Source organism: Chenopodium quinoa, unplaced genomic scaffold (genome assembly GCF_001683475.1).
Source record: "Chenopodium quinoa cultivar QQ74 unplaced genomic scaffold, ASM168347v1, whole genome shotgun sequence".
NCBI classification, from domain to species: Eukaryota; Viridiplantae; Streptophyta; class Magnoliopsida; order Caryophyllales; family Amaranthaceae; genus Chenopodium; species Chenopodium quinoa.
In genome coordinates this window covers 561,901-584,395 of record NW_018742966.1, presented here as the reverse complement: position 1 = coordinate 584,395, position 22,495 = coordinate 561,901, and the positions used below count along the sequence as shown (strand labels likewise).

Below are 22,495 nucleotides of genomic sequence, written 5' to 3'. Positions count from 1 at the left end.
GTTGGTTGATACTTGATACAATTTATGACAAATCAAATTATCACTAGTGGTAATTGGGCCCTAAAATTCGATTAAAGGACTTTGTAAAGCAAAAAAAATTAAATGCACATTGCAAAAGAATAGGCCCATTCCGATGGACCAGGCCTTTGTTTGCAACCCAAGAGCATAGGCGAGGAGTTCACTTCAATTCCCTTTGTTTTTGTAGTTTCTCTTCATCCTTGAATAATTGCTTCGTAGATCACGTATTCATGTTTGATAACTTGAAAAAATATCATTTCCAAATATTATACGTACAAAGATACCAACGTGGCAACATACGTAGACTTTCTTAAACCTTTATGAGTCAAGGCCAACATGGGCCTTTATGAGATAGAATAGAGGTCACTTATGATTCCAAATAACATTATAGATTATTAGATGCACCCCCTACATCCCAAAAATTTTCAAAACCAAGTCGTAAAATTAAACCTCAAAAAATAAGTCTAAAAGTGTGGATTATTGCCTTCAGTTTTGGAAATTTTTAATTTTTTCAAACTTGGAAAGTAAATACGTCACTGCACTTTTCACGAATCACATGAAAAACTCAGGAGACCAATCGAGTAGTGGGAATCATGTATTCATGTTTGATAACTTGAAAAAATATCATTTCCAAATATTATACGTACAAAGATACCAACGTGGCAACATACGTAGACTTTCTTAAACCTTTATGAGTCAAGGCCAACATGGGCCTTTATGAGATAGAATAGAGGTCACTTATGATTCCAAACAACATTATAGATTATTAGATGCACCCCCTACATCCCAAAAATTTTCAAAACCAAGTCTTAAAATTAAACCTCAAAAAATAAGTCTAAAAGTGTGGATTATTGCCTTCAGTTTTGGAAATTTTTAACCTTTACAAACTTGGAAAGTAAATACGTCACTGCACTTTTCACGAATCACATGAAAAGCTCAGGAGACCAATCGAGTAGTGGGAATAGTAAACGTTGCCTTTAAACTGTCAAATTAGCCGATTATGAGTACTCCTCCTTTCATTGACTTAAGGCCACAATGAGCCTGTATGTGAGCGACTATTGATCACATCAAATTTCTTCTACCAAGTCTATTGATGCTACTATATACACCTTCAAACCCCTTTTTTTGGGGTGATTTGTGGGCATCCAAGTGTGCCCCTCAAACCCCCATATTGTCCCTCCACTTACCCTAGAATCCCATAATATTATAACAACTAATTTTTAAAAGGCTTCAAAGGTTACATAATGGTGATTTCCACTAGCATTTCATGAAAACTTCCCTTTTGGGCTTTGCTCAATTAAGGGCAGAGGAAACTCCACCTAAATCTATCCTTTGTCTACTTATGGCATTTTGTATCTTTATTGGTGGCAAACATAGTTGGTCCACCTTTGCTAGTTTTTCTACTAACAACCCAAGTTTATACAAGTATATTCTTTTTCATTTAATAACATTGTTATGATTTTATTCATTTCACAAACATTGAAGTTTTCCAGTTGGCCTAATATGAGATTCATAAACTTACAGTAAGTTGACAACTTATATAGCTGTAACAATCCACTAATGTTGGATCATCATGTAAGCCACTAATGAATTATCTCTTCATTTCTCATATTCTTCACTAGGTTAGTAGTCCAAGGGGTGGTTAGTGGGGCCATTGTTTTAACTTTTTTTTTTTTTCCGCGCATTTATGGAATACATATGAGCACTTGTCTTACGCGTAGAAAAATAAACAGATTTTACTTAACCGCCTACTTTTTAGCTGAGCCATCTAAATTGGAGCGAAAATCCTAATCATCTATGCCCATAGTCACAAAATAAATAAATTTAATTGCCGATTCTATAACTTCATTTGCCTTTTATGCACTTAACTAACACAAGGGCCTACAACAACTTAGTTGTTTCAAGTCCACAATGCAATTGCAGATTGTACGGCTAATACATCATTCACAGTATAATATCAACATTTAAGTCCAATTTTCTAATCATGGTCTTCATAATGCACAACTGACCGAGTGTTCGTGGAGATTTCATATCCTACAGGATCAAATTGAGAGCCTTTAGCATACGTGTCGCGGCCATGGACCATGGTGGTACCATTGGATCATATTAGGAGCACCTTTCAGTAGTGTGCCTCTTACTGATTTTACCTGAAAACAAACAATGAAACATAAACATATTTTTTTCTAGCTAGGATAATGTTCTGATTTCTCTGAAAAATGGTAGATTTTAGTCATTTTACATAGTTTATAGCAAGATTGTTTTGTAACAGGATCTTTATCTTGTGCTGGTGGTTCCTCACCAAATATCATATCACAACTCATATCTTCAAAATCTGTAAAAACATACTGTTATAAGTCTTACTATTACATATTTACATCACATATAGAAATTTACTTATTCCTAGAGTTTTCGAGTGCCCCTGAAGTCATTTTTAGAGTAAAAAAGCCGGTATTATATTGTAGTTGGACTAACTGTTAGTTGATTTCTGCTGATTATAACAGATGGTATATCTACTGGTTGCAATACATGAAAATGCAAAATCAGTAGACTCTCGACGACATTCAGGAAACAGATTCATAACCATCTAGGATGATATCATGCAGCTAAAAAAAATAAAGTGCTGTTTTTATAATAAATTAAGGAAAGAACAAATTGTGATTTGAGGGCATGTAAATTATAGTGTTTCCATGTACCCTTAATGGTGTTATTATGGGACCCTTAGTGTTATTAGTGCAGAATTACTGTTAATTTTTCGACTAGTTGGTAACAGTTAGTCTGTTAGACATACTAGGGACCATGTTGATTGGCATTCCTAGAGAATCCTTGATGAATGTTTGAGTTGGAAACTTGCAGAGGTTTGTGCACATTCCTACACAATTTGAGCTCTCTAAAAACCTGATTCGAAAAACAAATTTTTAATTATATATATTAGAGAAACATATAGTTCTAAGCAATGTGATCGATTTATCTAATCATGGTAGTTTGCACCAAGATCATATTGTTAATATATACATAATTACCTGCATTTCTTTACGTGCACCACGTTCTTCTCTGTTGTTCCTTTGTACTCTGATTCCTTCAACTTCATCATAAGTCCATTATTAGACTTGTAACAAGTGCTTAACACATTTTCGCGTTTTTTCTAAAGATGTCATTCTTCCTTGATTGGTAAGCATATTAATAACTACACTATTAATATAGCTTGAAATTTTACCTCAGATGGTCCAACTAACCAAGAAAAAAACAAGCCTGTGAATTTGGCTAGGAGTTCTCTTGTAAACTTACAATGTGGTACCAATGCTCTCAACTGTCAACGAAAAGTTCAGAACACAATTAGTAATTAGTCATTGATTTTACATACAAAGTAAAATAGGACTACTCGATTTAAGAAAAAATGAGAATGTTGTTTTATTTTACTTCTTTGGTTCAGAACATTAGTTGGTTGTCTAAGAAACTCGTTAACTAGTAGGACTACGGCCTCATTCTCTTCAACTTATTAAAACAAACAATATGTAAGTTTCGATATACTAAAGAAATAACAGGTTAAGAGTACTTGCCAAAGGAAAAATTTCCTTAGGAATGGATCTAGCAAGACCTTCCAAGCTGAGTTTTCGTTGTTGCACTGGATCAAACTTCACAGTCACTTCTTTGCAAGTTTCCAACAAACCATCATAACCTTTCTCTTCTATCTGAATGCCTGCATAAAAACATATTCAATTAGTTTTGCTAACTAGTATACAGGACATATAAAATAGAGATCGAATTATATGTTTGTTAGCTACTCCTTATATCACAAACCTGCAACAGCTTGTAGGTTTTGAGAGAGATGATTAATGGCCATAAGATCAAGCCATGTATCGTGGTAGCTAGTTATCTTTGGCACGTTTGTTACCTCGAGTACTTTGTGAGCTGATGGTTTTAGTGACATAAAAGGAGTAAAGGATATGATCTTGTTATGGTGCAAGTATTTCCTGTGAGGGCTAGGGAAGGTTAGATGAGAAATTTTGTTGTTTATCGCGCTGGTATCCATGGATGTTTGTTTGATGATTGTAATGAAAAGTTGAGAAGAACTTCCCTTAAAATTCATGCACCTATTAGAGTGATATATATAGGTAATAGAAAACAACCAATGCTTCTTGTGTGCTTTTTCCTGTATTTTGCTCACACGTCTATTTCAAGTAATGGTTACAGGATAGCAAACCATCTAACAAAGGGCAAAATGTCCTTATTACCCATGAGCGAAAAGAAAACACAAGGACTCTCTAGGCATTTTGTTCTTTAGTTGCCTCACTGTTAGACAATTAGGCAATGCTCCAATTATCATTGCAAAGTACTCTGTGTATTGCATTTGTAATCACCATACTTTGCAAATTGCAATAGTGACAGTCTTTGTATGTTTGTAGAGTTCCAAACCTATCAAATTCTTCGCTAAACATACAAAATTCAATTAGCATCAGTTTAATCTTTTCTACAAAGGTATACACAGAAATTTAACCCTGCTCCTCCAAATTCTAATCTTATAAACTGATAAAAAAATTTAGTTCAGCTAGATAAAAAGTTAAGATCACACTTTCTAGTTGAACATTTTGTGAATAGATTAGTATACTACCATGAGATGAAGCTATTGTTGATGCCATCAAAAGAATTGGATGTGCACATGTACAAAACGAAACAACTGATGCTAAACTTGCAGTAGAAATTTCACTGATTTAATCAAGCAAGAAACTTAATTGAATCATCAAACAAACACATGTTACAAGACAAATCCAGTTAGAACTGCACAGAGAGACCAGAATGAACTAAATTGACAAGCACCTAAATAGCTAATAAAATATCACACTTAGAAATCCTACAACAGGTTTGGCAGAAAGATATTACAGCTGAAATTGCTAGAATGTAACAATCCCGCATATACTTTATTCTACATCCTATATTATCAGATAAAGAATCCTTAATCCTTGGCTGATTTGTTAATCAAGGACTTGTGAATGTGAGGGATAACACCACCACCAGCAATGGTTCCCTTGATGAGGGTATCGAGCTCCTCGTCCCCTCGAATAGCAAGCTGCAGATGCCTAGGAGTTATCCTCTTCACTTTTAGATCTTTGCTTGCATTTCCTGCTAGCTCGAGCACTTCTGCAGTCAGGTACTCAAGTATCGCAGCAGAGTAGACAGCTGCAGTTGCACCTACACGACCATTGGCTGAGGCTCTTGACTTAAGGTGACGGTGAATACGACCAACTGGAAACTGAAGAATTCCGCACAAACAAACCACGCAAAATTTATAACTTATATGAAAATTTAACATCAGATGAAATCAAGATGAACATATCACACGTCAACAATGAGATGATAAGCAGAATGGTTGATAAGAAAATTTAACAGAAAATTTTTAAGTTCAAGGGTTTAATAACAATAATCAATAACTCAAGCGTTCATGACAATCCTAATACGAAGTACAAACAGTGCCACCATTCCACCAATAGGACAACAGAACAGGCAAAAGGCAGTAGCTAGACTTGCAGAATAATCATTGATAATAAGAATATTTCTAATAGACAGGCAAGTACTCCATATTAATATGATTCAAGACTTAGAATGTTGTGCAGGGGAAAACCATTGGAGAGAAGTGAACTTTGCTACTTAACTAAGACCAAGTACACAAAAGGATTGATTCTTCAATCTGTCTATTAGACTATTAAGAATACTGACATAATGCAATGGAAGAATCACACTTGATTTCTTTCTAACAGCAAATAAATTCCTTTATTCATGACCCCAAAAAAAAACAAGTGTGAATTTTTCCCAAAAAACATTAGAGCTCCATGATTTCCTAATGGAATGAACTAATACAACTGTAAAGATATGTTATTCAAACATTGCCTCAAGTAAAGCAACTACTCCTTCACAGCTTCTCCCACAGATAGCTCAAAACCACTACTGTTCTCTTTACTTATTTAAGAAAGTTGACTATGAATAGATGACCAACTAAACAAGCTAGTTGGAAGTTCTTGCTGAAACAAGTGTTGATTGACTTTTAACCAAAACTTGTGCCAACAAAAACTGAGTAGACCTAAAAAGAAATACTCCGTACAGACTAGAAAAGTCAAATTCAAATCAATGCCATTAATAACAGGTAAGAGTTTGCACATAGCCAATGAGTGAATACAATTGGCATATGTATATGACATGCCATTTTCAAGATACACAATTAGTTATGAACTAACAGGTTTTATAACACTTGAAAACCTTGTAGATACCTCAAGTCAATAAACCCTCACAGAAAAAATTGGCATTAATAAACTCTCACATGGTATCAAGAGCAGTGAATTAAACATATTTTATAGTTTATACTACTTTGGGTATAAAGAAGTGAGCTAAACAATGAACAAAAACTCTCATAGTTAAGTCCACCCATCTCGCATAATACTTTTTCTCCTTGTGCAAAATCTCTAATTATATAGCTTCCTTAATGCACTAGTAAGGAGCTACTATGAAGAATAAAGGTGATTCTTCAATTGTTTTGAGATACTACTTAAACAATTCATTGAAGCCACATATGGAACTTATCAAAAAGTGATGGTATTCAACAAATTTCAACTTATCATTGAAGCCACATTAAGTTTCATTATTGTACACTGCCAAAGAAAATTACCCTCAAATTTCAATTTTTAGAACATATAGTTTCAAATCATAAAGATACAAGTATGTTATTCAACAATTTAACTTGAGTAAAGCAAGAGTAACTTCTTCATCCTAAGCTCAGGACCACACATGCTTCCTAAAGCGTTGAGTATTTGAATGCATCTTATAATACATTAGGTGCTGTTGATTTCACGTCTTTTAGATATATGCCTTTGAGATGATGGAAAAGAGAAAATGCTAGCAAATCATGAGAGCTTATGCTAAGATACATCTTGGTTACAACTTCACTGGATTTTTAGCACTACTTATGCACACAAATAATAAGATCATCTACTTAGTTTTCAATACAAACGAAACAAGTCAAAATCAAATTAATGGCACTTATACCATGTTAGAGCATGTGCATAGCCAATAAGTGAAGATAACTACTATTAGTATATGAAATACCATATAATGGCCCAAGATACATCATATTATTATGGACAATAAGTTTCACAACAATTGTATATCTTGAAGAAATCTCAATACAAAAAATCTCACAAATTAAAATTTATCTAACACAAATCATAACATAGCACCAGAGCCATTAAATTGAAATTCTAGTCTTTTATGTACCACACCTTAGCTTAAAGATAAGTTTAACAATGAAGTTAATTATTATTGTCAATTGTTTATGATTTCAGATCATAATGACCTTTGATAACATAAGACAACAGGACAAGGTAATATGTACAAGAAAAATTAAGTACTGTCTATCACTCTTCACGAACTTTTTCAAAAAGATCTCAAACAAAATCAAAAGAATCAATCAGCTTGTATTGGGAGGTATAACAAACTACTAGCAAATCACCATCAATGGCTTTTAAGTTTTAACCAACTACAAAAAATGAGACATTACAACAATGCTAATAAAAACAAAAGGTATACTCTATTACAAGATCACCCATTTATGAGAACTTGATACATTTTACTAGACTAATTGCTCGCTACAACAAATCAGATGGCATGACACAACAAATGATAATAAAAAAAAAACAAATGATTATAAGTACTTAACTAATCAAATACTCTCAACCACTAAACACATCCATGATTAAGCACAAGAATATATGTTCAACTATCATGCTTTTATCCAATGATAATTTCTTACACTTATATTTTAACTAAAAATAAAACTTTGTATCACAAAACAAGATATAATACATAAAAATATCCAAAATTAAAGACAAAGAAAGAACAGGAAAGGCTACCTGAAGACCAGCTCTAGAAGAGCGAGAAACAGGTCTCTTCTTCTCTTTTTCTTTGTTACCCGCTGTTGTTTTACCAGCCAATAGCCCTTTTCCTCCTTTTCCTGCCATCTTTCGTCCTCAAATTTCAAGATCTTCAAACCCCAAAAACACTGAGAAACACACACAAAAAGGGCAGAAATTATTAAGATTCACTTTTTATCATCAAATGAAAAAGAATTCGAACAAATTTGAGTTTGAAAACTTAAATTAAAGATAAGACCCTCACAAATTATACAAGATTAACAACCCAGAAACTTAAAATAAACCCCAAGATTGGAGATCTGAGTCTAACCCAGGAAAGAAAAACCCCAAATTTGATGGTTTTAAAGAACCAAAATCCAGAAAGAATAATACCCCGTATATCTGAACAAGCAAGTAAAAAACCCAGATTTCAAAGATTAAAGAGAGAAAACATGGTGAAATGCCGAAGAAAGCAGAAAAGCATACCTTTGAGAGAATCAACAAAGGAAGAAACTTTGGTAAGAAAGCGTAGAGAAGGAATTAAATAGAGGAGAGAGAGAAAATGGGTTTTGAAATTAATGGCGGTGAACCTACGTTTTGATTTTAACAAGGCGCTGAATAGCGCCAATTCTGAAATTTTCATGGAATTTCTGGGTTTCAAAGTTTCGAAATTTTGCCGCGTTTTTTTTATTGAAAATGATAATGATTCCAAGATTTTTGGACTTGTTTTACCAAATAAAGTATCCAAATTTATTTCCTCAAAAAAAAAAAAAAAAGTATCCAAAATTATTATTGTGGGCTTTTAACGTATTGACTTGAAAGACTATGGCTTTGGCAAACTGTATGCAAGCCCAAGTCAAACTCAATGGAGAAAAGTGATGAAAGCCTCACTCCCAAATCCCAATTTCCCAAAGAACGATCCCGAAACATATAACGTCATAGAGTTACAACTAGACCTATCAAAAGTTGACCCGACCCAAAATACCGACTCAAACCCTATTATAAACTGACCCATCTGAACCTGAAAAAAATGGTGACACAAACCCCACCCGAAACCAACCCCAGACCCGAGTATGAGAAATCCGAACCCGAACATGAACTGACCTGGAGATGATCCGACTCGAATGTAACCCGTAAATTATTGACTTGAACCGAATCCGACTTTAACCGAAATTGACCCAAACCCGATTTAACTCGTCAAAACTCGAATTTAACCCGACTTGTTACTAACCTGACCTGAATTTAACCCGACCCGAACTTAACCTAACCTGTTACAAACCCGACTTGCTATTGACCTGACCCAAATTCAACCCGACTTGTTATTGACCCGACCCGAATTTTATTAGACCTATTACTAACCCGACCCAAAAATTCAACCTGATCTGTTACTAACCAGACTCAAAATCAACACAACTTGTTATTGACCCGACCTAAATTCAACCCAAATTGTTCCTAACCCGATTTCAAATCATCTTAAATGCAATTTAGACCACCTTATTATTGTTGATCAAAGAATTTTGTCTAGGGAGACCAATTCGGTCTAGGCCAGCAAAAGAAAGGAGCATCATCCTCAAATTTAAGAGTTAAATATAGTATATGTATTTGTTGTATGGTCAAATGAGATAATTATCTTCCAAAATTATAGACTATAGTTCCCTAGTATATTGCAATATATATTATATTCAAAGGAAATCATTAGCCTGATAAAAATGATAATTATCTATTTATATTTAGTTGAACCGAATATGACCTTACTTGGAAATGACCCGACCTGATTGTAACATGTAAATTATTGACTTGAACATAACCCGAATTGATCCGAGAATGACCCGACTTGATAATGACCCAACCTAATAATAACCCGCAAATTATTGATTTGAACCGAACTCGACTTAAACCCAAGAATGACCCGACTTGAAAATGACCCGACCTGATTATAACCCGCAAATTATTGACTTGAACCGAACCCAATTCAAACCCGAACTAATTAAAAGCATGGATATTAGCCTTCAATTTTGGAAATAAAAATTTCCAAAATGTTTACCATGGTTCCTAATACACCCCGGGAGTCCTATTGGGTCGGTGGAACCATCCAATTTGCCTTTAAACGACCAATTTACCGATTTACAACTTGCACCGATTTCATTAACTCAAGCCTACCACGAACATTTATGACAACATATAATGATCATACATGGTTCCAAACGTCATTATATGACCTCGAGATGTATTCCCTAAAATCTCAAGGCTTTTCGACACCGTGACCCGAAACCTCCAAAATTTCTCAAAAAGCGTGGATATAAGCCTTCAATTTTTGAATTTTTTGACTTATTTTTCGCGCGCAAATAAAAATTGCCGAAATTTTTACCATGGTTCCTAATACCATCCGGAAGTCCAATTGGGTTGGTTGAACTATCCAATTTACCTTAAAACGACTAATTTACTGGTTTACAACTTGCACCAATTTCATTAAATTAAACCTACCACGAACATTTATGACAACATATAATGATCATAAATGGTTCCAAACGGCATTATATGACCCCGAAATGTATCCCCTAAAATTTAAAGGTTTTTCGACAACGGGCCTCGAAATCTACAAAATTTCTCAAAAACGTGGATCTTAGCTTTCAATTTTGGAATTTTTTTTTACTTTTTTCGCCCGAAAACCAAAGTTCCTGAAATGTTTACCATGGTCCCTAATACCTTCAAGGAGTCCAATTAGGTGGGTGGAACCATCCAATTTGCCTTTAAACGACCAATTTCCCGGTTTACAACTTGCACCGATTTCATTAACTCAAGCCTACCACGAACATTTATGACAACATATAATGATCATATATGGTTCCAAATGGCAAACTTCATTATATAACCTCGAGAAGTACTACCTAAAATATCAAGACTTTTCTACACCGTGACCTGAAACCTCCAAAAATTCTCAAAAAGCGTGGATATAAGCTTTCAATTTTTGAATTTTTGAACTTTTTTTCACCCGTAAATAATAATTGCCGAAATTTTTACCATGGTTCCTAATATCCTCCGGGAGTCCAATTGGGTGGGTTGAACTATCCAATATACCTTTAAACGGTCAATTTACCGGTTTACAATTTGCATCGATTTCATTAACTCAAGCCAACCACGAACATTTATGACAACAAATAATGATCATATATTGTTCGAAACGACATTATATGACCTCGAGATATATCCCCTAGAATTTCAAAACTTTTAGACACCGGACTCCGAAACGTCCAAAAATTCTCAAAAAGTGTGGATATTAGCCTTCAATTTTTGAATTTTTTGACTTCTTTTCGCCCGAAAATAAAAATTGTCGAATTGTTTACCATGGTCCCTAATACTCTCCAGGAGTCCAATTGAGTGAATTGAACCATTTAGTTTGCCTTTAAACGACCAATTTACCGGTATACAACTTGCACCGATTTCATTAAATCAAGCCTACCACAAGCATTTATGACAACATATAATGATTTCAAATGACATTATATGACCCCGAGATATATCCCTTATTTTTTCGAGGCTTTTCAACACCGGGCCTCGAAATCTCCAAAATTTCTCAAAAACCGTGGATATTAGCCTTTAATTTTGAAATTTCTCGACTTTTATTAGCCCGGAAATAAAAATTGGCGAAATGTTTACCATGGTCACTAATATCCTCCGGGAGTCCAATTGGGTGAGTGAAACTGATTAGGGGGTTTTTATCCACCAATCACCTTCTGACAAGTGGACCAACCAGGTTCCGCCACGTGTCCTTCACTAAGGCCAACAGGAGCCTGCCACGTGTCAGTCACAGATACGTCCTCTACGGACCACTTAAGACACGCCACGTGTCCGCCCATGCCAAATGGGAAAACCGGCCATCAAGGCCCAGTCCAGTCTAGAGGCCCGGTCAGCCCTAGGTTTACCTTAAACCTAGAGAGTTGCACGCTTCTCAAGGCTATAAATACTCGATTAATCCTCATTAATCACACAACAGAAAAGAATCGAATAATCAAGAGATCAAGCAGAGAAGAACAGAGTTATTAACAACCGGCTAATCTCGCTAACGACGCAGATTACCAACACCAAACACTCTCACCTGGAGAGATCTCATTACTTTAATTTCTGTATTAATTACTCCTTAATCAGGTACTAACTTGACCGTTGGAGGCGGAGCTCTCAGGAGTCTCCGTTATTTTGCAGGTACAGGCGTCCGGTTCCAGTCTCGGAATTGTAACTCTCCCGCAGGACATCAGAAAACCCCGAAACATTTGGCGCCGTCTGTGGGGAGAGTACTTCAGAGATGGCATCCAAGTCTGTACCAACTCCAGAAGAGAGGCGTCCCCTAGACGACCCTCAAGTTCAGTCGGACCATGATACCGAAAGTGAATTTGAAGTTGAAACTCATACAGCTCCAGACGGGACCCTAAGGGCCCGACGTACCCGTCATACCGAAATGAGGGAACGGGAGTATCTTCAAACAGGAAGCGAGCCAGCAGGCGCACCGCTTGCTCGGAAACAGCCGACTGATGGGTCTGCTCCCATCACAAGGAACGAACTCATGACCTTCATGAGGGACTTCAAGGGAGAGATCCAAGAGTTGATCAACAAAAAACCGCCTGCTTCAGTCAAAGAGCAGTCGGCCAAGAAACCTTCCACTTCACTGAAGAGGAAGCCAGTTCAAGGGCGAGAGGCGACTCCCCATCCTAAATCCAAGAAGCGGGAGCCATCTGCTCTTGATTTCACAAAACTCCGTTATCCTACGGGAAATAGGAAACCGGTTCGTCATATTCAGGCGGACGGGTCAAAGAAAACGTTCACAGATGCTCGGCACCTGCTAGAGCAGAAGAAGAATGACCGATTATCAGAGTCGGCTTCTACTTCAAATTTTCAGGACAGTTTGCGAAATGCCTCGATGAGGCATACTCAGTCGTACCATGAGAGTCAGTCAGGCGGCACCTCCCGTCAGTCCGGCTTTCATAGTGCCCAGGCGGTACCAAACTTACCATTTGTGCCGCAACAACAGTATTTTATGCAGCCACCTCCATTTGGTGGACCTGCAGCAAAAAACGTCCAACCTATGGACTGGCAGCTACGGCTACTTAGACTTGGTGAACAGCCGTCGGCCTTCTCCAAGGAAATTACTGAAGCCGCTCAGCCGGCCAAAGTAAAAAATGTTCTAGTAGGCGCCTATGACGGCACTACTAACCCAGAAGACCATCTGATGGCATTCACCAACCTGATGTACCTTCAAGGGTTGGATGATCCCACCTGGTGCAAGTGTTTCCCAGCGACTCTCAAGGGAATCGCACAGTAATGGTTCGGCAACCTGCCGACTGGTTGTGTAAACAACTTCAGGACGCTTGCTTACTTATTTGCCTCCAACTTCGCTATGAACATCCCTGCGAAGAAAACGACCCTTGATTTGGGAACAATTCAGCAGGGTGAAAAGGAGGGGCTTCGTTCCTACATCAGGCGGTTCAACCTGATGAGAATACAGATTCAAGGGTTACCGGATGAGGTAGCTTATACTGACTTTTTTAGAGGTCTCAAAGACGGGTCTACCTTCAAATTTGATTTAGTTCGAAAAAGGGTGGCGACTCTTCAAGAAGCCTTGATTGAAGCAGAAGCCTATATACAGGCAACTGATCTGTGTACGATGAAACAGTCGGACGGGAAGAGGTTCGACAAAAGAGAGGGACGACAGAAACAGTCGTCCAACAAAGATGAGAAAAGAAAAGAGGTCTGGGCGGCTGATTCCTCTAAACAGCCGACTCAGAAAAAGAAAAAAGAATTCAAACCATACTCCCCGAAGTATGTGTTTAACAAGGATAACCAGTTTATCCTAAAAGAAATAAAGGGACGGCTCTCAATTGAGAAGCCGCTCCCCATGAAGGGTTCTGTGAGCAACCGGAACCAAGACAAAATATGTGCTTATCATGATGACGTTGGGCATCACACCAATGACTGCATCAGTCTCATGCGGTACCTAGACCGCTTGGCTGATCAAGGTGATCTTGACACTTATGTCAAGAAATCTACGGGGAACACTTCCTCAAAAAAGCAGTCGGCCAAAAAGAATCAACAGGCCGACAGTTCCGATACAGATGATGCAGTCGTCTACACCATTGCAGGCGGCTTCTCAGGAGGCGGCCCCACTATTAGGGGCAACAAAGATAATATAAGGCGGTTAGATGTAAATTCCGTTCACCAAGAACAGCCGCCCAAATATACATTTCCTGAGATTGTCATCACTGAAGAGGATCTAGGAGGAATAAGGGGGCCGCATGACGACTCTCTCGTTATTGAATGTAAAGTGGCCAACCAGAGAGTTGGCCGAATTCTTATAGATACCGGGAGCTCCTCAGATCTCATCAGCATCACATGTCTGTCAAAACTGAAATATCAGACGGACTGCATACATCCGGCCACCCACCCTTTAATAGGTTTTGGAGGAGGAGTCGTCCACCCACTGGGACGAGTAGATTTACCCATTCGCCTGGGCGAAAAAGGGGAAGGACGACACATGGTAGTCCGATTCCTAGTAGTAGAGGAACTCTCGGCCTACAACATGATTCTGGGTCGACCAACCCTGAATAATTCCAAGGCTGTTATAATCCCGTCACTTATGCTGCTTAAGTTTGAAAGGGATAATGGAACAGTCGGCTCCCTAAGGGGAGATCAGAGGATGGCCCGAGAGTGCTATCTCTCGGATGTCAAGCCCACTGTTATGGCCACTGGGTCAAGTGGAGAAAAAACAGACCTTGACAACGTCAAGGAGAGTGCGCCTGTTCAAGAAACAGGCGACAAAAAGAGAAAGGCGCCCCAGACAGAGTCCGCAAGAAAAGCAAGAAAATAGCAATCATTGGCAGAGGACCGGCCGGATGAGTTCCGCCCTCAGCCGGCTGGTGAGCATGCGGACCTGATATTAGACGACTCTCGTTCTGACCGAACAGTCAAAGTTGGGACGACTGCTCTGAGAAGCCTTGGTGATGACTTTCACAACCTGTTGAAAGAATACAAGGACATCTTTGCATTTGAAGTCCATGAAATGCCAGGCATTAGTCCTGATCTGGCAGTACATAAACTCGCTGTGGATCCGAAAAAGAAGCCGGTACGGCAAAAGAAGCGGAACCATGGTGAAGAAAGAAGTCAGGCGGCAGCCGCCGAAGTCAAAAAAATACTTGATGCAGGGTTCATTCGGCAATGTTACTTCCCAGATTGGGTTGCAAATGTGGTGCTTGTTAAAAAGCCGAATGGCACCTGGCGAATGTGTGTAGACTACACAGACTTGAACAAGGCGTGCCCCAAAGACAGTTACCCTCTGCCTAAAATTGATAACCTGGTCGACTCAACAGCCGGCCATGCCTTGATGAGTTTTATGGACGCCTATTCTGGTTTTCATCAAATTCCTTTATGGAAGAAGGATCAGGAGAAGACGGCCTTCGTCACAGATCAGGGATTATACTGTTACACGGTCATGCCGTTTGGTCTTAAGAATGCCCCGGCTACCTTCCAACGAATGATAAATACAGTGTTCTTTGATCAGATTGGGAGAAACGTCGAGGCATATATTGATGATATGATTGTCAAGACTAAACTTCAGAAAGATCATCTGACGGACCTCCGAGAAACTTTCGCCACACTCAGGCGGCACCATGTCATGCTCAATCCCAAGAAATGTGTATTTGGAGTTGAGTCTGGGAAATTTCTCGGATTCCTTATCAACCAGAGAGGAATAGAGGCGAACCCTGAGAAGGTACAGGCGGTCATTGACATGCAGTCGCCTCGTACCGTCCGAGAGGTTCAGAAGTTAACAGGTTGTCTGGCGGCCTTGGGGAGATTCCTAAGCCGATCAGGCGACAAATGCCTATACTTTTTCCAGGCAATTAAGAAAAAGGCAAGGTTTGAATGGGGGCCGGATGCTGAGGCCGCCTTCCAGAAATTAAAGGTTCACTTGCATTCCTTGCCAAGGCTGGTCAGTCCTTTGCCCAAAGAAAATCTCTACATGTACCTGGCCGTCTCTGATCATGCGTTAAGCGCTGTGCTCCTTGCTGAAAGGGACGGCTGTCAACTCCCGGTCTACTTTGTCAGTCACGTACTGAAAAATGCCGAGTTGAGGTATCCCCTAGTGGAGAAATTTGGTCTTGCACTCTTCATGGCTGTTAAAAAATTGAAGCCCTACTTTTTGGCACATGCAGTCGTTGTGTATACCGACCAACCAATCAAGCGGCCCCTTACCATCATGGAGTCGTCAGGACGAATGATCAAATGGGCCATAGAAATACAGAGCCTCGAAGTTACCTTCGAGCCTAGAAAAGCAGTGAAGGGGCAAGCCTTTGCTGACTTTATTGTAGAGATGACTCGTCCTCCTGACTCTCAAGTTCCAGACCAAGTCTGGAAGGTATATGTGGACGGAAGCTCTACTTCAAATGGTTGTGGAGCAGGCGTCGTATGTCAATCTCCAGAGGGCGACAAGTTCGAGTATGCTCTACGCTTCGGTTTTCAGGCTTCAAACAATGAGGCAGAATATGAAGCTTTACTAGCTGGGATCCGCATGTGTAAGGCGGCAGGGGCAAGAAAAATAGACGCCTGTTCTGATTCACAATTGATAGTGAGTCAGTACAACGGCGAATACGAAGCAACACATCCGGCCATGATCAAGTATTTACAGGCGGTCCGACAAGCAGTCGGCTCCCTTGAGGATTTCCATCTGATCCAGGTGCCGAGATCAGAAAACAACCAGGCAGATGCACTTTCGAAATTAGCATCATCCGCCTCCTCCGATACTCCTCGAACTGTTTTTTGGGAAGTAATGGAGAAGAGAAGCATCGAGGAAAATCCTATTGGAATCCTAGACAGAAGCTCAACCTGGATGGATTCAATCAGGGCATATCTGACAAACGGTACACTGCCGGATGATCCTCAACAGGCGGCAGCACTGAAAAAACGAGCCTCCTGTTTTGAAATGATACAGGGAGAACTTCACAAGAGGGGGTACCTTCAACCCTTCTTAAAGTGTGTTACGCCTGAAAAGGGACGAGAGATACTAGATGATCTTCACTCTGGTTTCTGTGCTTCCCATATAGGTGGTAGGATGCTTGCTCAAAGGGCAAGACGGCAGGGCTACTTTTGGCCTACTTTGGAAGCGGATGCAATGGAGATGGTGAAAAAATGTGACAAGTGCCAAAGGTTTGGTAAATTAATTCACCGTCCGGCTACTGACCTCACTACCATTCACAGCCCACTGCCGTTTGCTAAGTGGGGCATGGACATTCTGGGTCCATATACGCCTGCTACAGGCGGCAGAAGGTATATACTTGTTGCCGTTGACTACTTCACTAAATGGGTAGAGGCGGAGGCTGTAAAGGGAATCAAGACGAAAGATGTAATTTCATTCATTTGGAAAAACGTCATCACTCGGTTCGGGGTTCCCATGTCTATGGTTTTTGATAATGGTCCCCAATTTGAGACACCTGTTCTCAAAGGCTGGTTGGGAGACCAAGGAATTGCACATTACTTTGCATCTGTCGGCCGTCCACAAGCAAACGGCCAGGTAGAAGCCTTTAATAAAATCATCTCAGACGGTCTCAAGAAAAAGATTGAACGAGCAGGCGGCCTATGGGCAGATGAACTACCACATGTTCTCTGGGCCATTAGGACGACTGAAAAAGGGGCGACTGGAGAAACTCCATTCCTCCTAACTTACGGTGCAGAAGCTGTCCTTCCAATAGAACACTACGAGCTGACTCTTCGAGTAATGCTATATGACGAAGAGGCAAACTGGGAAGCTATGCGCCTGGCATTAGACTCACTTCCTGAAAAGAGGGGCAATGCTGTTTTGCGCCATGAGATCTATCGCCTGAGAATGACTAGATCATACAACAAAAAAGTACACAGGCGTCCACTCAAAGTAGGGGACTTTGTACTTAGAAAAATGGAAGCAGTTGGTAGGGCTAATGAGTCTGGCAAACTAACTCCCAACTGGGAAGGACCCTACCGAATCTATGAGGAAGTCAGGGACGGTACCTACCGTCTGGAAACACCAGACGGACAACCGTTGCCTCGAACTTGGAATGTAGATAACCTTAAAAAATATTTCTTCTGAATGATGTAAAGTAAAGAGCTACTTAATAAAGTTTGCACTTACTATTCAATTTTGTATTATGAGGGGCATGCCGTCTGTACCTTTACAGTCGGCTACTCTCCATTGAGTTTTTCACTCTATCTTCAGAGGGGCATGCCGTCTGTTCCTTTACAGTCGGCTACTCTCCATTGAGTATTTTACTCACAATACTTAGCTAAAAAGATTAGGGCCTGGCCGATCCTGTGCCTAACAGGCGGCTACCCTTCTTTTACTTAGCACCTACGTTCACCAAGAACTTACCAAGGCCACCGGCCGAATGATCAGACCAGGCGCCAAGCCAACTGATCAAATCTACAAAACTAATTCGACCTGTCCCAACATCATAGCAGGCGTCCGACGGCATCCATCCGGATGAAATTCGTCGCAGAGAGCAGCTCCCTTTTGGGTGGAACATTGTTCTATAAACTAATTACACGGCACCTATACGACTGTCCCCAAGGGCAACCACGTAGCCGTTTTTGAGACAAGGATAACTCTATCACTAACCAAACCAGTGGTAGCAGTTGACGTCTGAGTCAGATGACCGCCTGTATTACTTGGGATAAATGCAGGGGGTACCTATTGAGTTAATAGCCAACAAACATTGGCGAATCAAGGGGTCTAGCCGGCCTATGCCGCCTGGTACCTCTACTTCTCAAACAAAAGTGACGGCGACTGAGTAACTCCAAAGTTAACTCATAGTCACTCCTTCAAATTGGGTATGGAATCTAAAAGTTTGAGTCGTCCGCCTGTTTTAAACAAACAAGGGAACTCGAACCCCTATTCCTACTGGATAACCTATTGAGATATTAGCCAGCAAACATTGGTGAATCAAGGGGTCTAGCCGGCCTACGCCGCCTGATACCTCTACTACTCAATCAAGATTGTGACGAAGACTAAGTAACTCCTATGTTAACTTAATAGTCACTCAAACTTAGTATGGAGCCTAAAAGGTATGAGTCGTCCACTTGTTTTTAATAAACAAAGGCTCTCAACCAATACTCTTGCTAGGTTAACAAATAACGAGTTAAAAGCCAACATTGGCAATAAAGGGAAACAACCGGTACCCGCCGCTTGTTTTCCTACTTAATTCCTTGGCTACTAGGTAATTCTATTTACTTGGTCAAATTGAATAAAGAGTTCGAATACCGATTGATTAAATGGCCGACTGATCATCTATCCTGGAAACAGACAACCAGTCGTCCAGGGGCATAGGCGGCATACTTACTATTTGTACCTGTCTTAACGTTCGGCCATACACAACAGTCGGTCTAGTGAACAAATTAAAAGTACTTAGACAAATTTGAACCAAAACAAAAATTTGATTAAAAATGAGCCGGCCATTAAAGACCAGCAGAATATTCAAAACCCCGGCCCCCTGGCCGGGTAATTACAAAGCAAACGGCACGCAGGCCGTGAAAAGAAAAAATACTTAAAAGCTTAAGAAGGGGGCAGTTCAGTATCAGCAGCAGCCGCCTGGTCAGCACTCTTCTTGCTGGACTCGGCCTTAGCTGCACCATCTTTTGATGCCTTACCCCCAAGTGGCACAAGCGCCACAACCGGCTCTTCCTCCTCCAACGCACCTTCCAACGCCTCTTCTTCAGCAGCCGCCAGGATCTGTTGATTATATATTTCCGAACACTGGCGGTACGTTCTTTCCCATGAGGCAAAGTCGGCACTGGGGAACAGTCGTTCCCAGGTCATGCGTTGGATTTGAGCGGAGTCTTCCACCATCTCCCGGACGAGCTCTTGTTTCTCTTGCTCGGCCTTATCCGAGAGCTCTTGGGTAAGACTCTTCTCTTGGTTCACCAGGCGCTCCTTTACGTTGGCCAAAGATTTCTCCATGGCTTCGTAAGAATGCATTTTTTGGCGAAGAGGTTTCAGCTCGGCTTTAAGGTTAGTGACGGTCCCCTCCAGCTCGTCAACCTTCTTTTGGGCCGCCTCTAGCTGAGCCGGCGGTCGCCTGCGCCTGATAATAAAGAAGATCAATGGTCAGTACTTCATTTTGGGCAATTTGAAACATTGCCTTATCACAGCTGGAGGCGGCCATAGCCTTTGCGGCCTTTACCTCTTTGTTTTTCCGATCAATCGGCTTGCGAAGGCTGTTGACTCGGAGCAGGGCCTAAGTACAAAGAAAAACAGGCGTCAGTTTCCAGATAAAAAGTTAACAGGCGTCCTAGAACTCAAAAGCTCAAAAATGTACTAAGTATACCTCAGCAAGGACCCCTGAAATTCCATCAAGGTCAAGGGTGCCGGCACCCCTGACCGCCTCCCTGTCAGATGGAGGAACTACTTTAACCATTGACTTGGCTACCTCAACCAAGTCAAGTCCCTGGGGGCCGGCTGCATTAAGTAAAAGGATAAAACAAGTTAGACCTAATCAAGAAGGAAGCGAGGGTAAGCTTTACAATTGAGTGTCCATACATCTAGGCGGCCCCGCCTGGGTTTTTGAAGAAGTGGCCGGCTGCTTCTCAGCCGCCACTGTTTTCCTGGAAGACCCAGGAGAGCTTGCAACAGTCGTCCTCCGGGCCTTGGGGTCCGGCTGTTGCGAGGAAGAAGCCCTTGGAGTGCCAGACTGAAAACAAAAAGAGTTAGTATATGCATAAGACAACTAAAAGGGGAAGAGTTTTCAAAGCTTACCAAGGGTGCCTCCTTGTTGGGGGAGTCGGCATACGACTGCTTCATTAGCGAGACCCGCAGCATGGCTGCCGCAGTCTTAGATGCTGTTATTTTACTCATGGCGTCAGCTGCAAGAAATAAGCAGCAAAGTTAGTAAAAATCCCAAGTAAACAAGGCGTGAAAAAACAGAGTATTCGTCAGGCCGGCTACCTCTAGAGCACCGACTGCCGAGGCCACAGGCGGCCAAAAAGTACTCGTCATAGAGCCACTTGAAGCTCGGGACGCAGTTTAGGGGTACTTGCTCTCGTACCCCTGAAGTAGAGTTCACCCTAGTCTCTACTTTGAAGAGTCCTTTGTCTAGGATCTCTTTTTTAGCCTTTGGGGGAACAGGCGGCATGCTGCGGCCGCCTGCGAGAAGAGGCGGATCCCTATTCCACTTGTTAAAGCGTTTGTTCAGCTCCGTGTCTGAACCCTCGATAATAAGGAAGGTGTTCCGCCAATCCTTCCATTTGTTTGCCTTACCTCTAGTCATGAGGTAACCCCTATGGCTTGTTAATTGATACCAGTCGGTACCTCCCGACTTAGGGGTCCGGCTGAGATAGTTCATATGGGCGAAAGCCTCAAAGCTTGGCTCCACCCCGTTCAGTTCGCACCCGGCCACATAGCCGAGTACGTTTACCCAAGAGTTGGGGGCTAACTGCCATAACCCCAGATCATACCCATCTAAAATCCGCTGAACAGCCGGATGTAATGGGAAGCGTAGTCCAGCTTTGATGGCCGCCACATAGCAGCCAAAGCAGCCGTCACCATAGCTGGTACCAGCCGGCCAGACGACAGTATCTTCTGGATCCGGCACAAACAGTAAAAACTCCGGGCCCATTTTGTGGTTAGCAATAAAGCTCGCCACGTTGTCTTGCATGGTGGCGATCCAGCCCCGGGGTACCCTGCAGTAGTAGGGGGCGTTTTCCTCTCTGTAAGAGGCGGACGGCTCCGCCCAATTGTCCCCCTTCTCAACTGCATGAGAACGTCTCGCCTCTTGTAGGCGGCTATGTTTTTCTTCTGAGCCAGGAGAACTGTGGCCAGAAGAACTGGACTCAGACTCATCCTCTGACGAGTCCGAGGAAGACGACTCCTCCCCTTTCCTAGAGGGGCCCGCCTCCTCTCCCTTAGAAGGAGCAGAAGGAAAATTAGACATGTCCACGGTAAGATGGGAAGGGAACACCTTGGCCCCTCTCTCAGAACTGTCGGCTTGACAGTCGCCTCGTTCTACATCTGGCGCCTGGTCAGATGTTTCACTAAGGAGCACCCTTTGGGAGGAGCCGTCTGAGTTTGATATCATAGCAGTCTTTTTTGTTCTGGCCATCACGTTCTGCATAGACACAGATACAGTCGGACTTTGTATAAAGGGCAAAGATGGGTCCAGAAAAGGGCAGGCGGCACTCCTAGTCCTAGATTCAGCCGTCCCCGGTGACCGGCTGATCACTAACTTAGGGCGTGTCGTGTGCTTCCATGGTGCCATTTCAAAAAATAAAAAGAAAATTAAGAGTAAGAGAACTAAGTTACCTGAACGAGTGACGGTTGATGAAGTCCTGAAAGTTCGGGTCAGTCGGCTTGTCAGAACAGGCGGTAGGCAGAAAAGGTCCGAAATGTCAGAGCAAGTTCAGGGGTCCGAATGTTCTCGCAAAGTTCTCAAATGTGAAAATGACCGAAGTCAGCACTTCCTTTTATAGGCAAAGTGAGAAGGCGAAAGGTCGCTTCCAAATTCAAAATGTGGGCGGGAAAATCTCTCGGCCGTTTGCAAGATGACACCTGTAACAGGCCGTCGCCTGTCACCGTGCGA

At 41.2% G+C, this 22,495-nt stretch overlaps 2 protein-coding genes across 3 annotated transcripts; both read right to left on the bottom strand.

Annotated features, from left to right (window-relative positions):
* Positions 1-1,801: 1,801 nt before the first annotated feature.
* On the bottom strand, positions 1,802-4,090 carry LOC110728898 (beta-carotene isomerase D27, chloroplastic-like). The gene is made up of 6 exons (XM_021908566.1): positions 3,817-4,090; positions 3,576-3,715; positions 3,233-3,325; positions 3,039-3,100; positions 2,807-2,913; positions 1,802-2,350 (listed from the first exon to the last, which is right to left on the bottom strand). The coding sequence occupies exons 1-6, from the start codon at positions 4,046-4,048 to the stop codon at positions 2,202-2,204; spliced, it is 783 nt and encodes a 260-aa protein (XP_021764258.1). The 5' UTR covers positions 4,049-4,090; the 3' UTR covers positions 1,802-2,201.
* A 610-nt stretch (positions 4,091-4,700) lies between these two features.
* LOC110728962 (probable histone H2A variant 3) lies at positions 4,701-8,514 on the bottom strand. 2 transcript variants are annotated; one of them, XM_021908637.1, is made up of 3 exons: positions 8,400-8,514; positions 7,914-8,062; positions 4,701-5,266 (listed from the first exon to the last, which is right to left on the bottom strand). In XM_021908637.1, the coding sequence occupies exons 2-3, from the start codon at positions 8,019-8,021 to the stop codon at positions 4,970-4,972; spliced, it is 405 nt and encodes a 134-aa protein (XP_021764329.1). In that variant the 5' UTR covers positions 8,022-8,062; positions 8,400-8,514; the 3' UTR covers positions 4,701-4,969. The 2 variants fall into 2 exon arrangements, with proteins under 2 accessions (XP_021764329.1, XP_021764331.1); XM_021908639.1 differs by lacking the exon at positions 8,400-8,514 and adding an exon at positions 8,179-8,302.
* Positions 8,515-22,495: the final 13,981 nt, after the last annotated feature.

What these genes read in the sequence shown, in the direction of transcription:
- LOC110728898 (XM_021908566.1), bottom strand. Translation starts at nt 4,048, where the DNA reads ATGGATACCAGCGCGATAAACAACAAAATTTCTCATCTAACCTTCCCT. An exon ending in GGTTAGTTGGACCATCTGAG is followed by an intron (nt 3,101 to 3,232) that starts GTAAAATTTCAA and finishes CTTATGATGAAG; the next exon opens with TTGAAGGAATCAGAGTACAA. An exon ending in GTGCACGTAAAGAAATGCAG is followed by an intron (nt 2,914 to 3,038) that starts GTAATTATGTAT and finishes TTTTCGAATCAG; the next exon opens with GTTTTTAGAGAGCTCAAATT.
- LOC110728962 (XM_021908637.1), bottom strand. Translation starts at nt 8,021, where the DNA reads ATGGCAGGAAAAGGAGGAAAAGGGCTATTGGCTGGTAAAACAACAGCG. An exon ending in CTTCTAGAGCTGGTCTTCAG is followed by an intron (nt 5,267 to 7,913) that starts GTAGCCTTTCCT and finishes GGAATTCTTCAG; the next exon opens with TTTCCAGTTGGTCGTATTCA.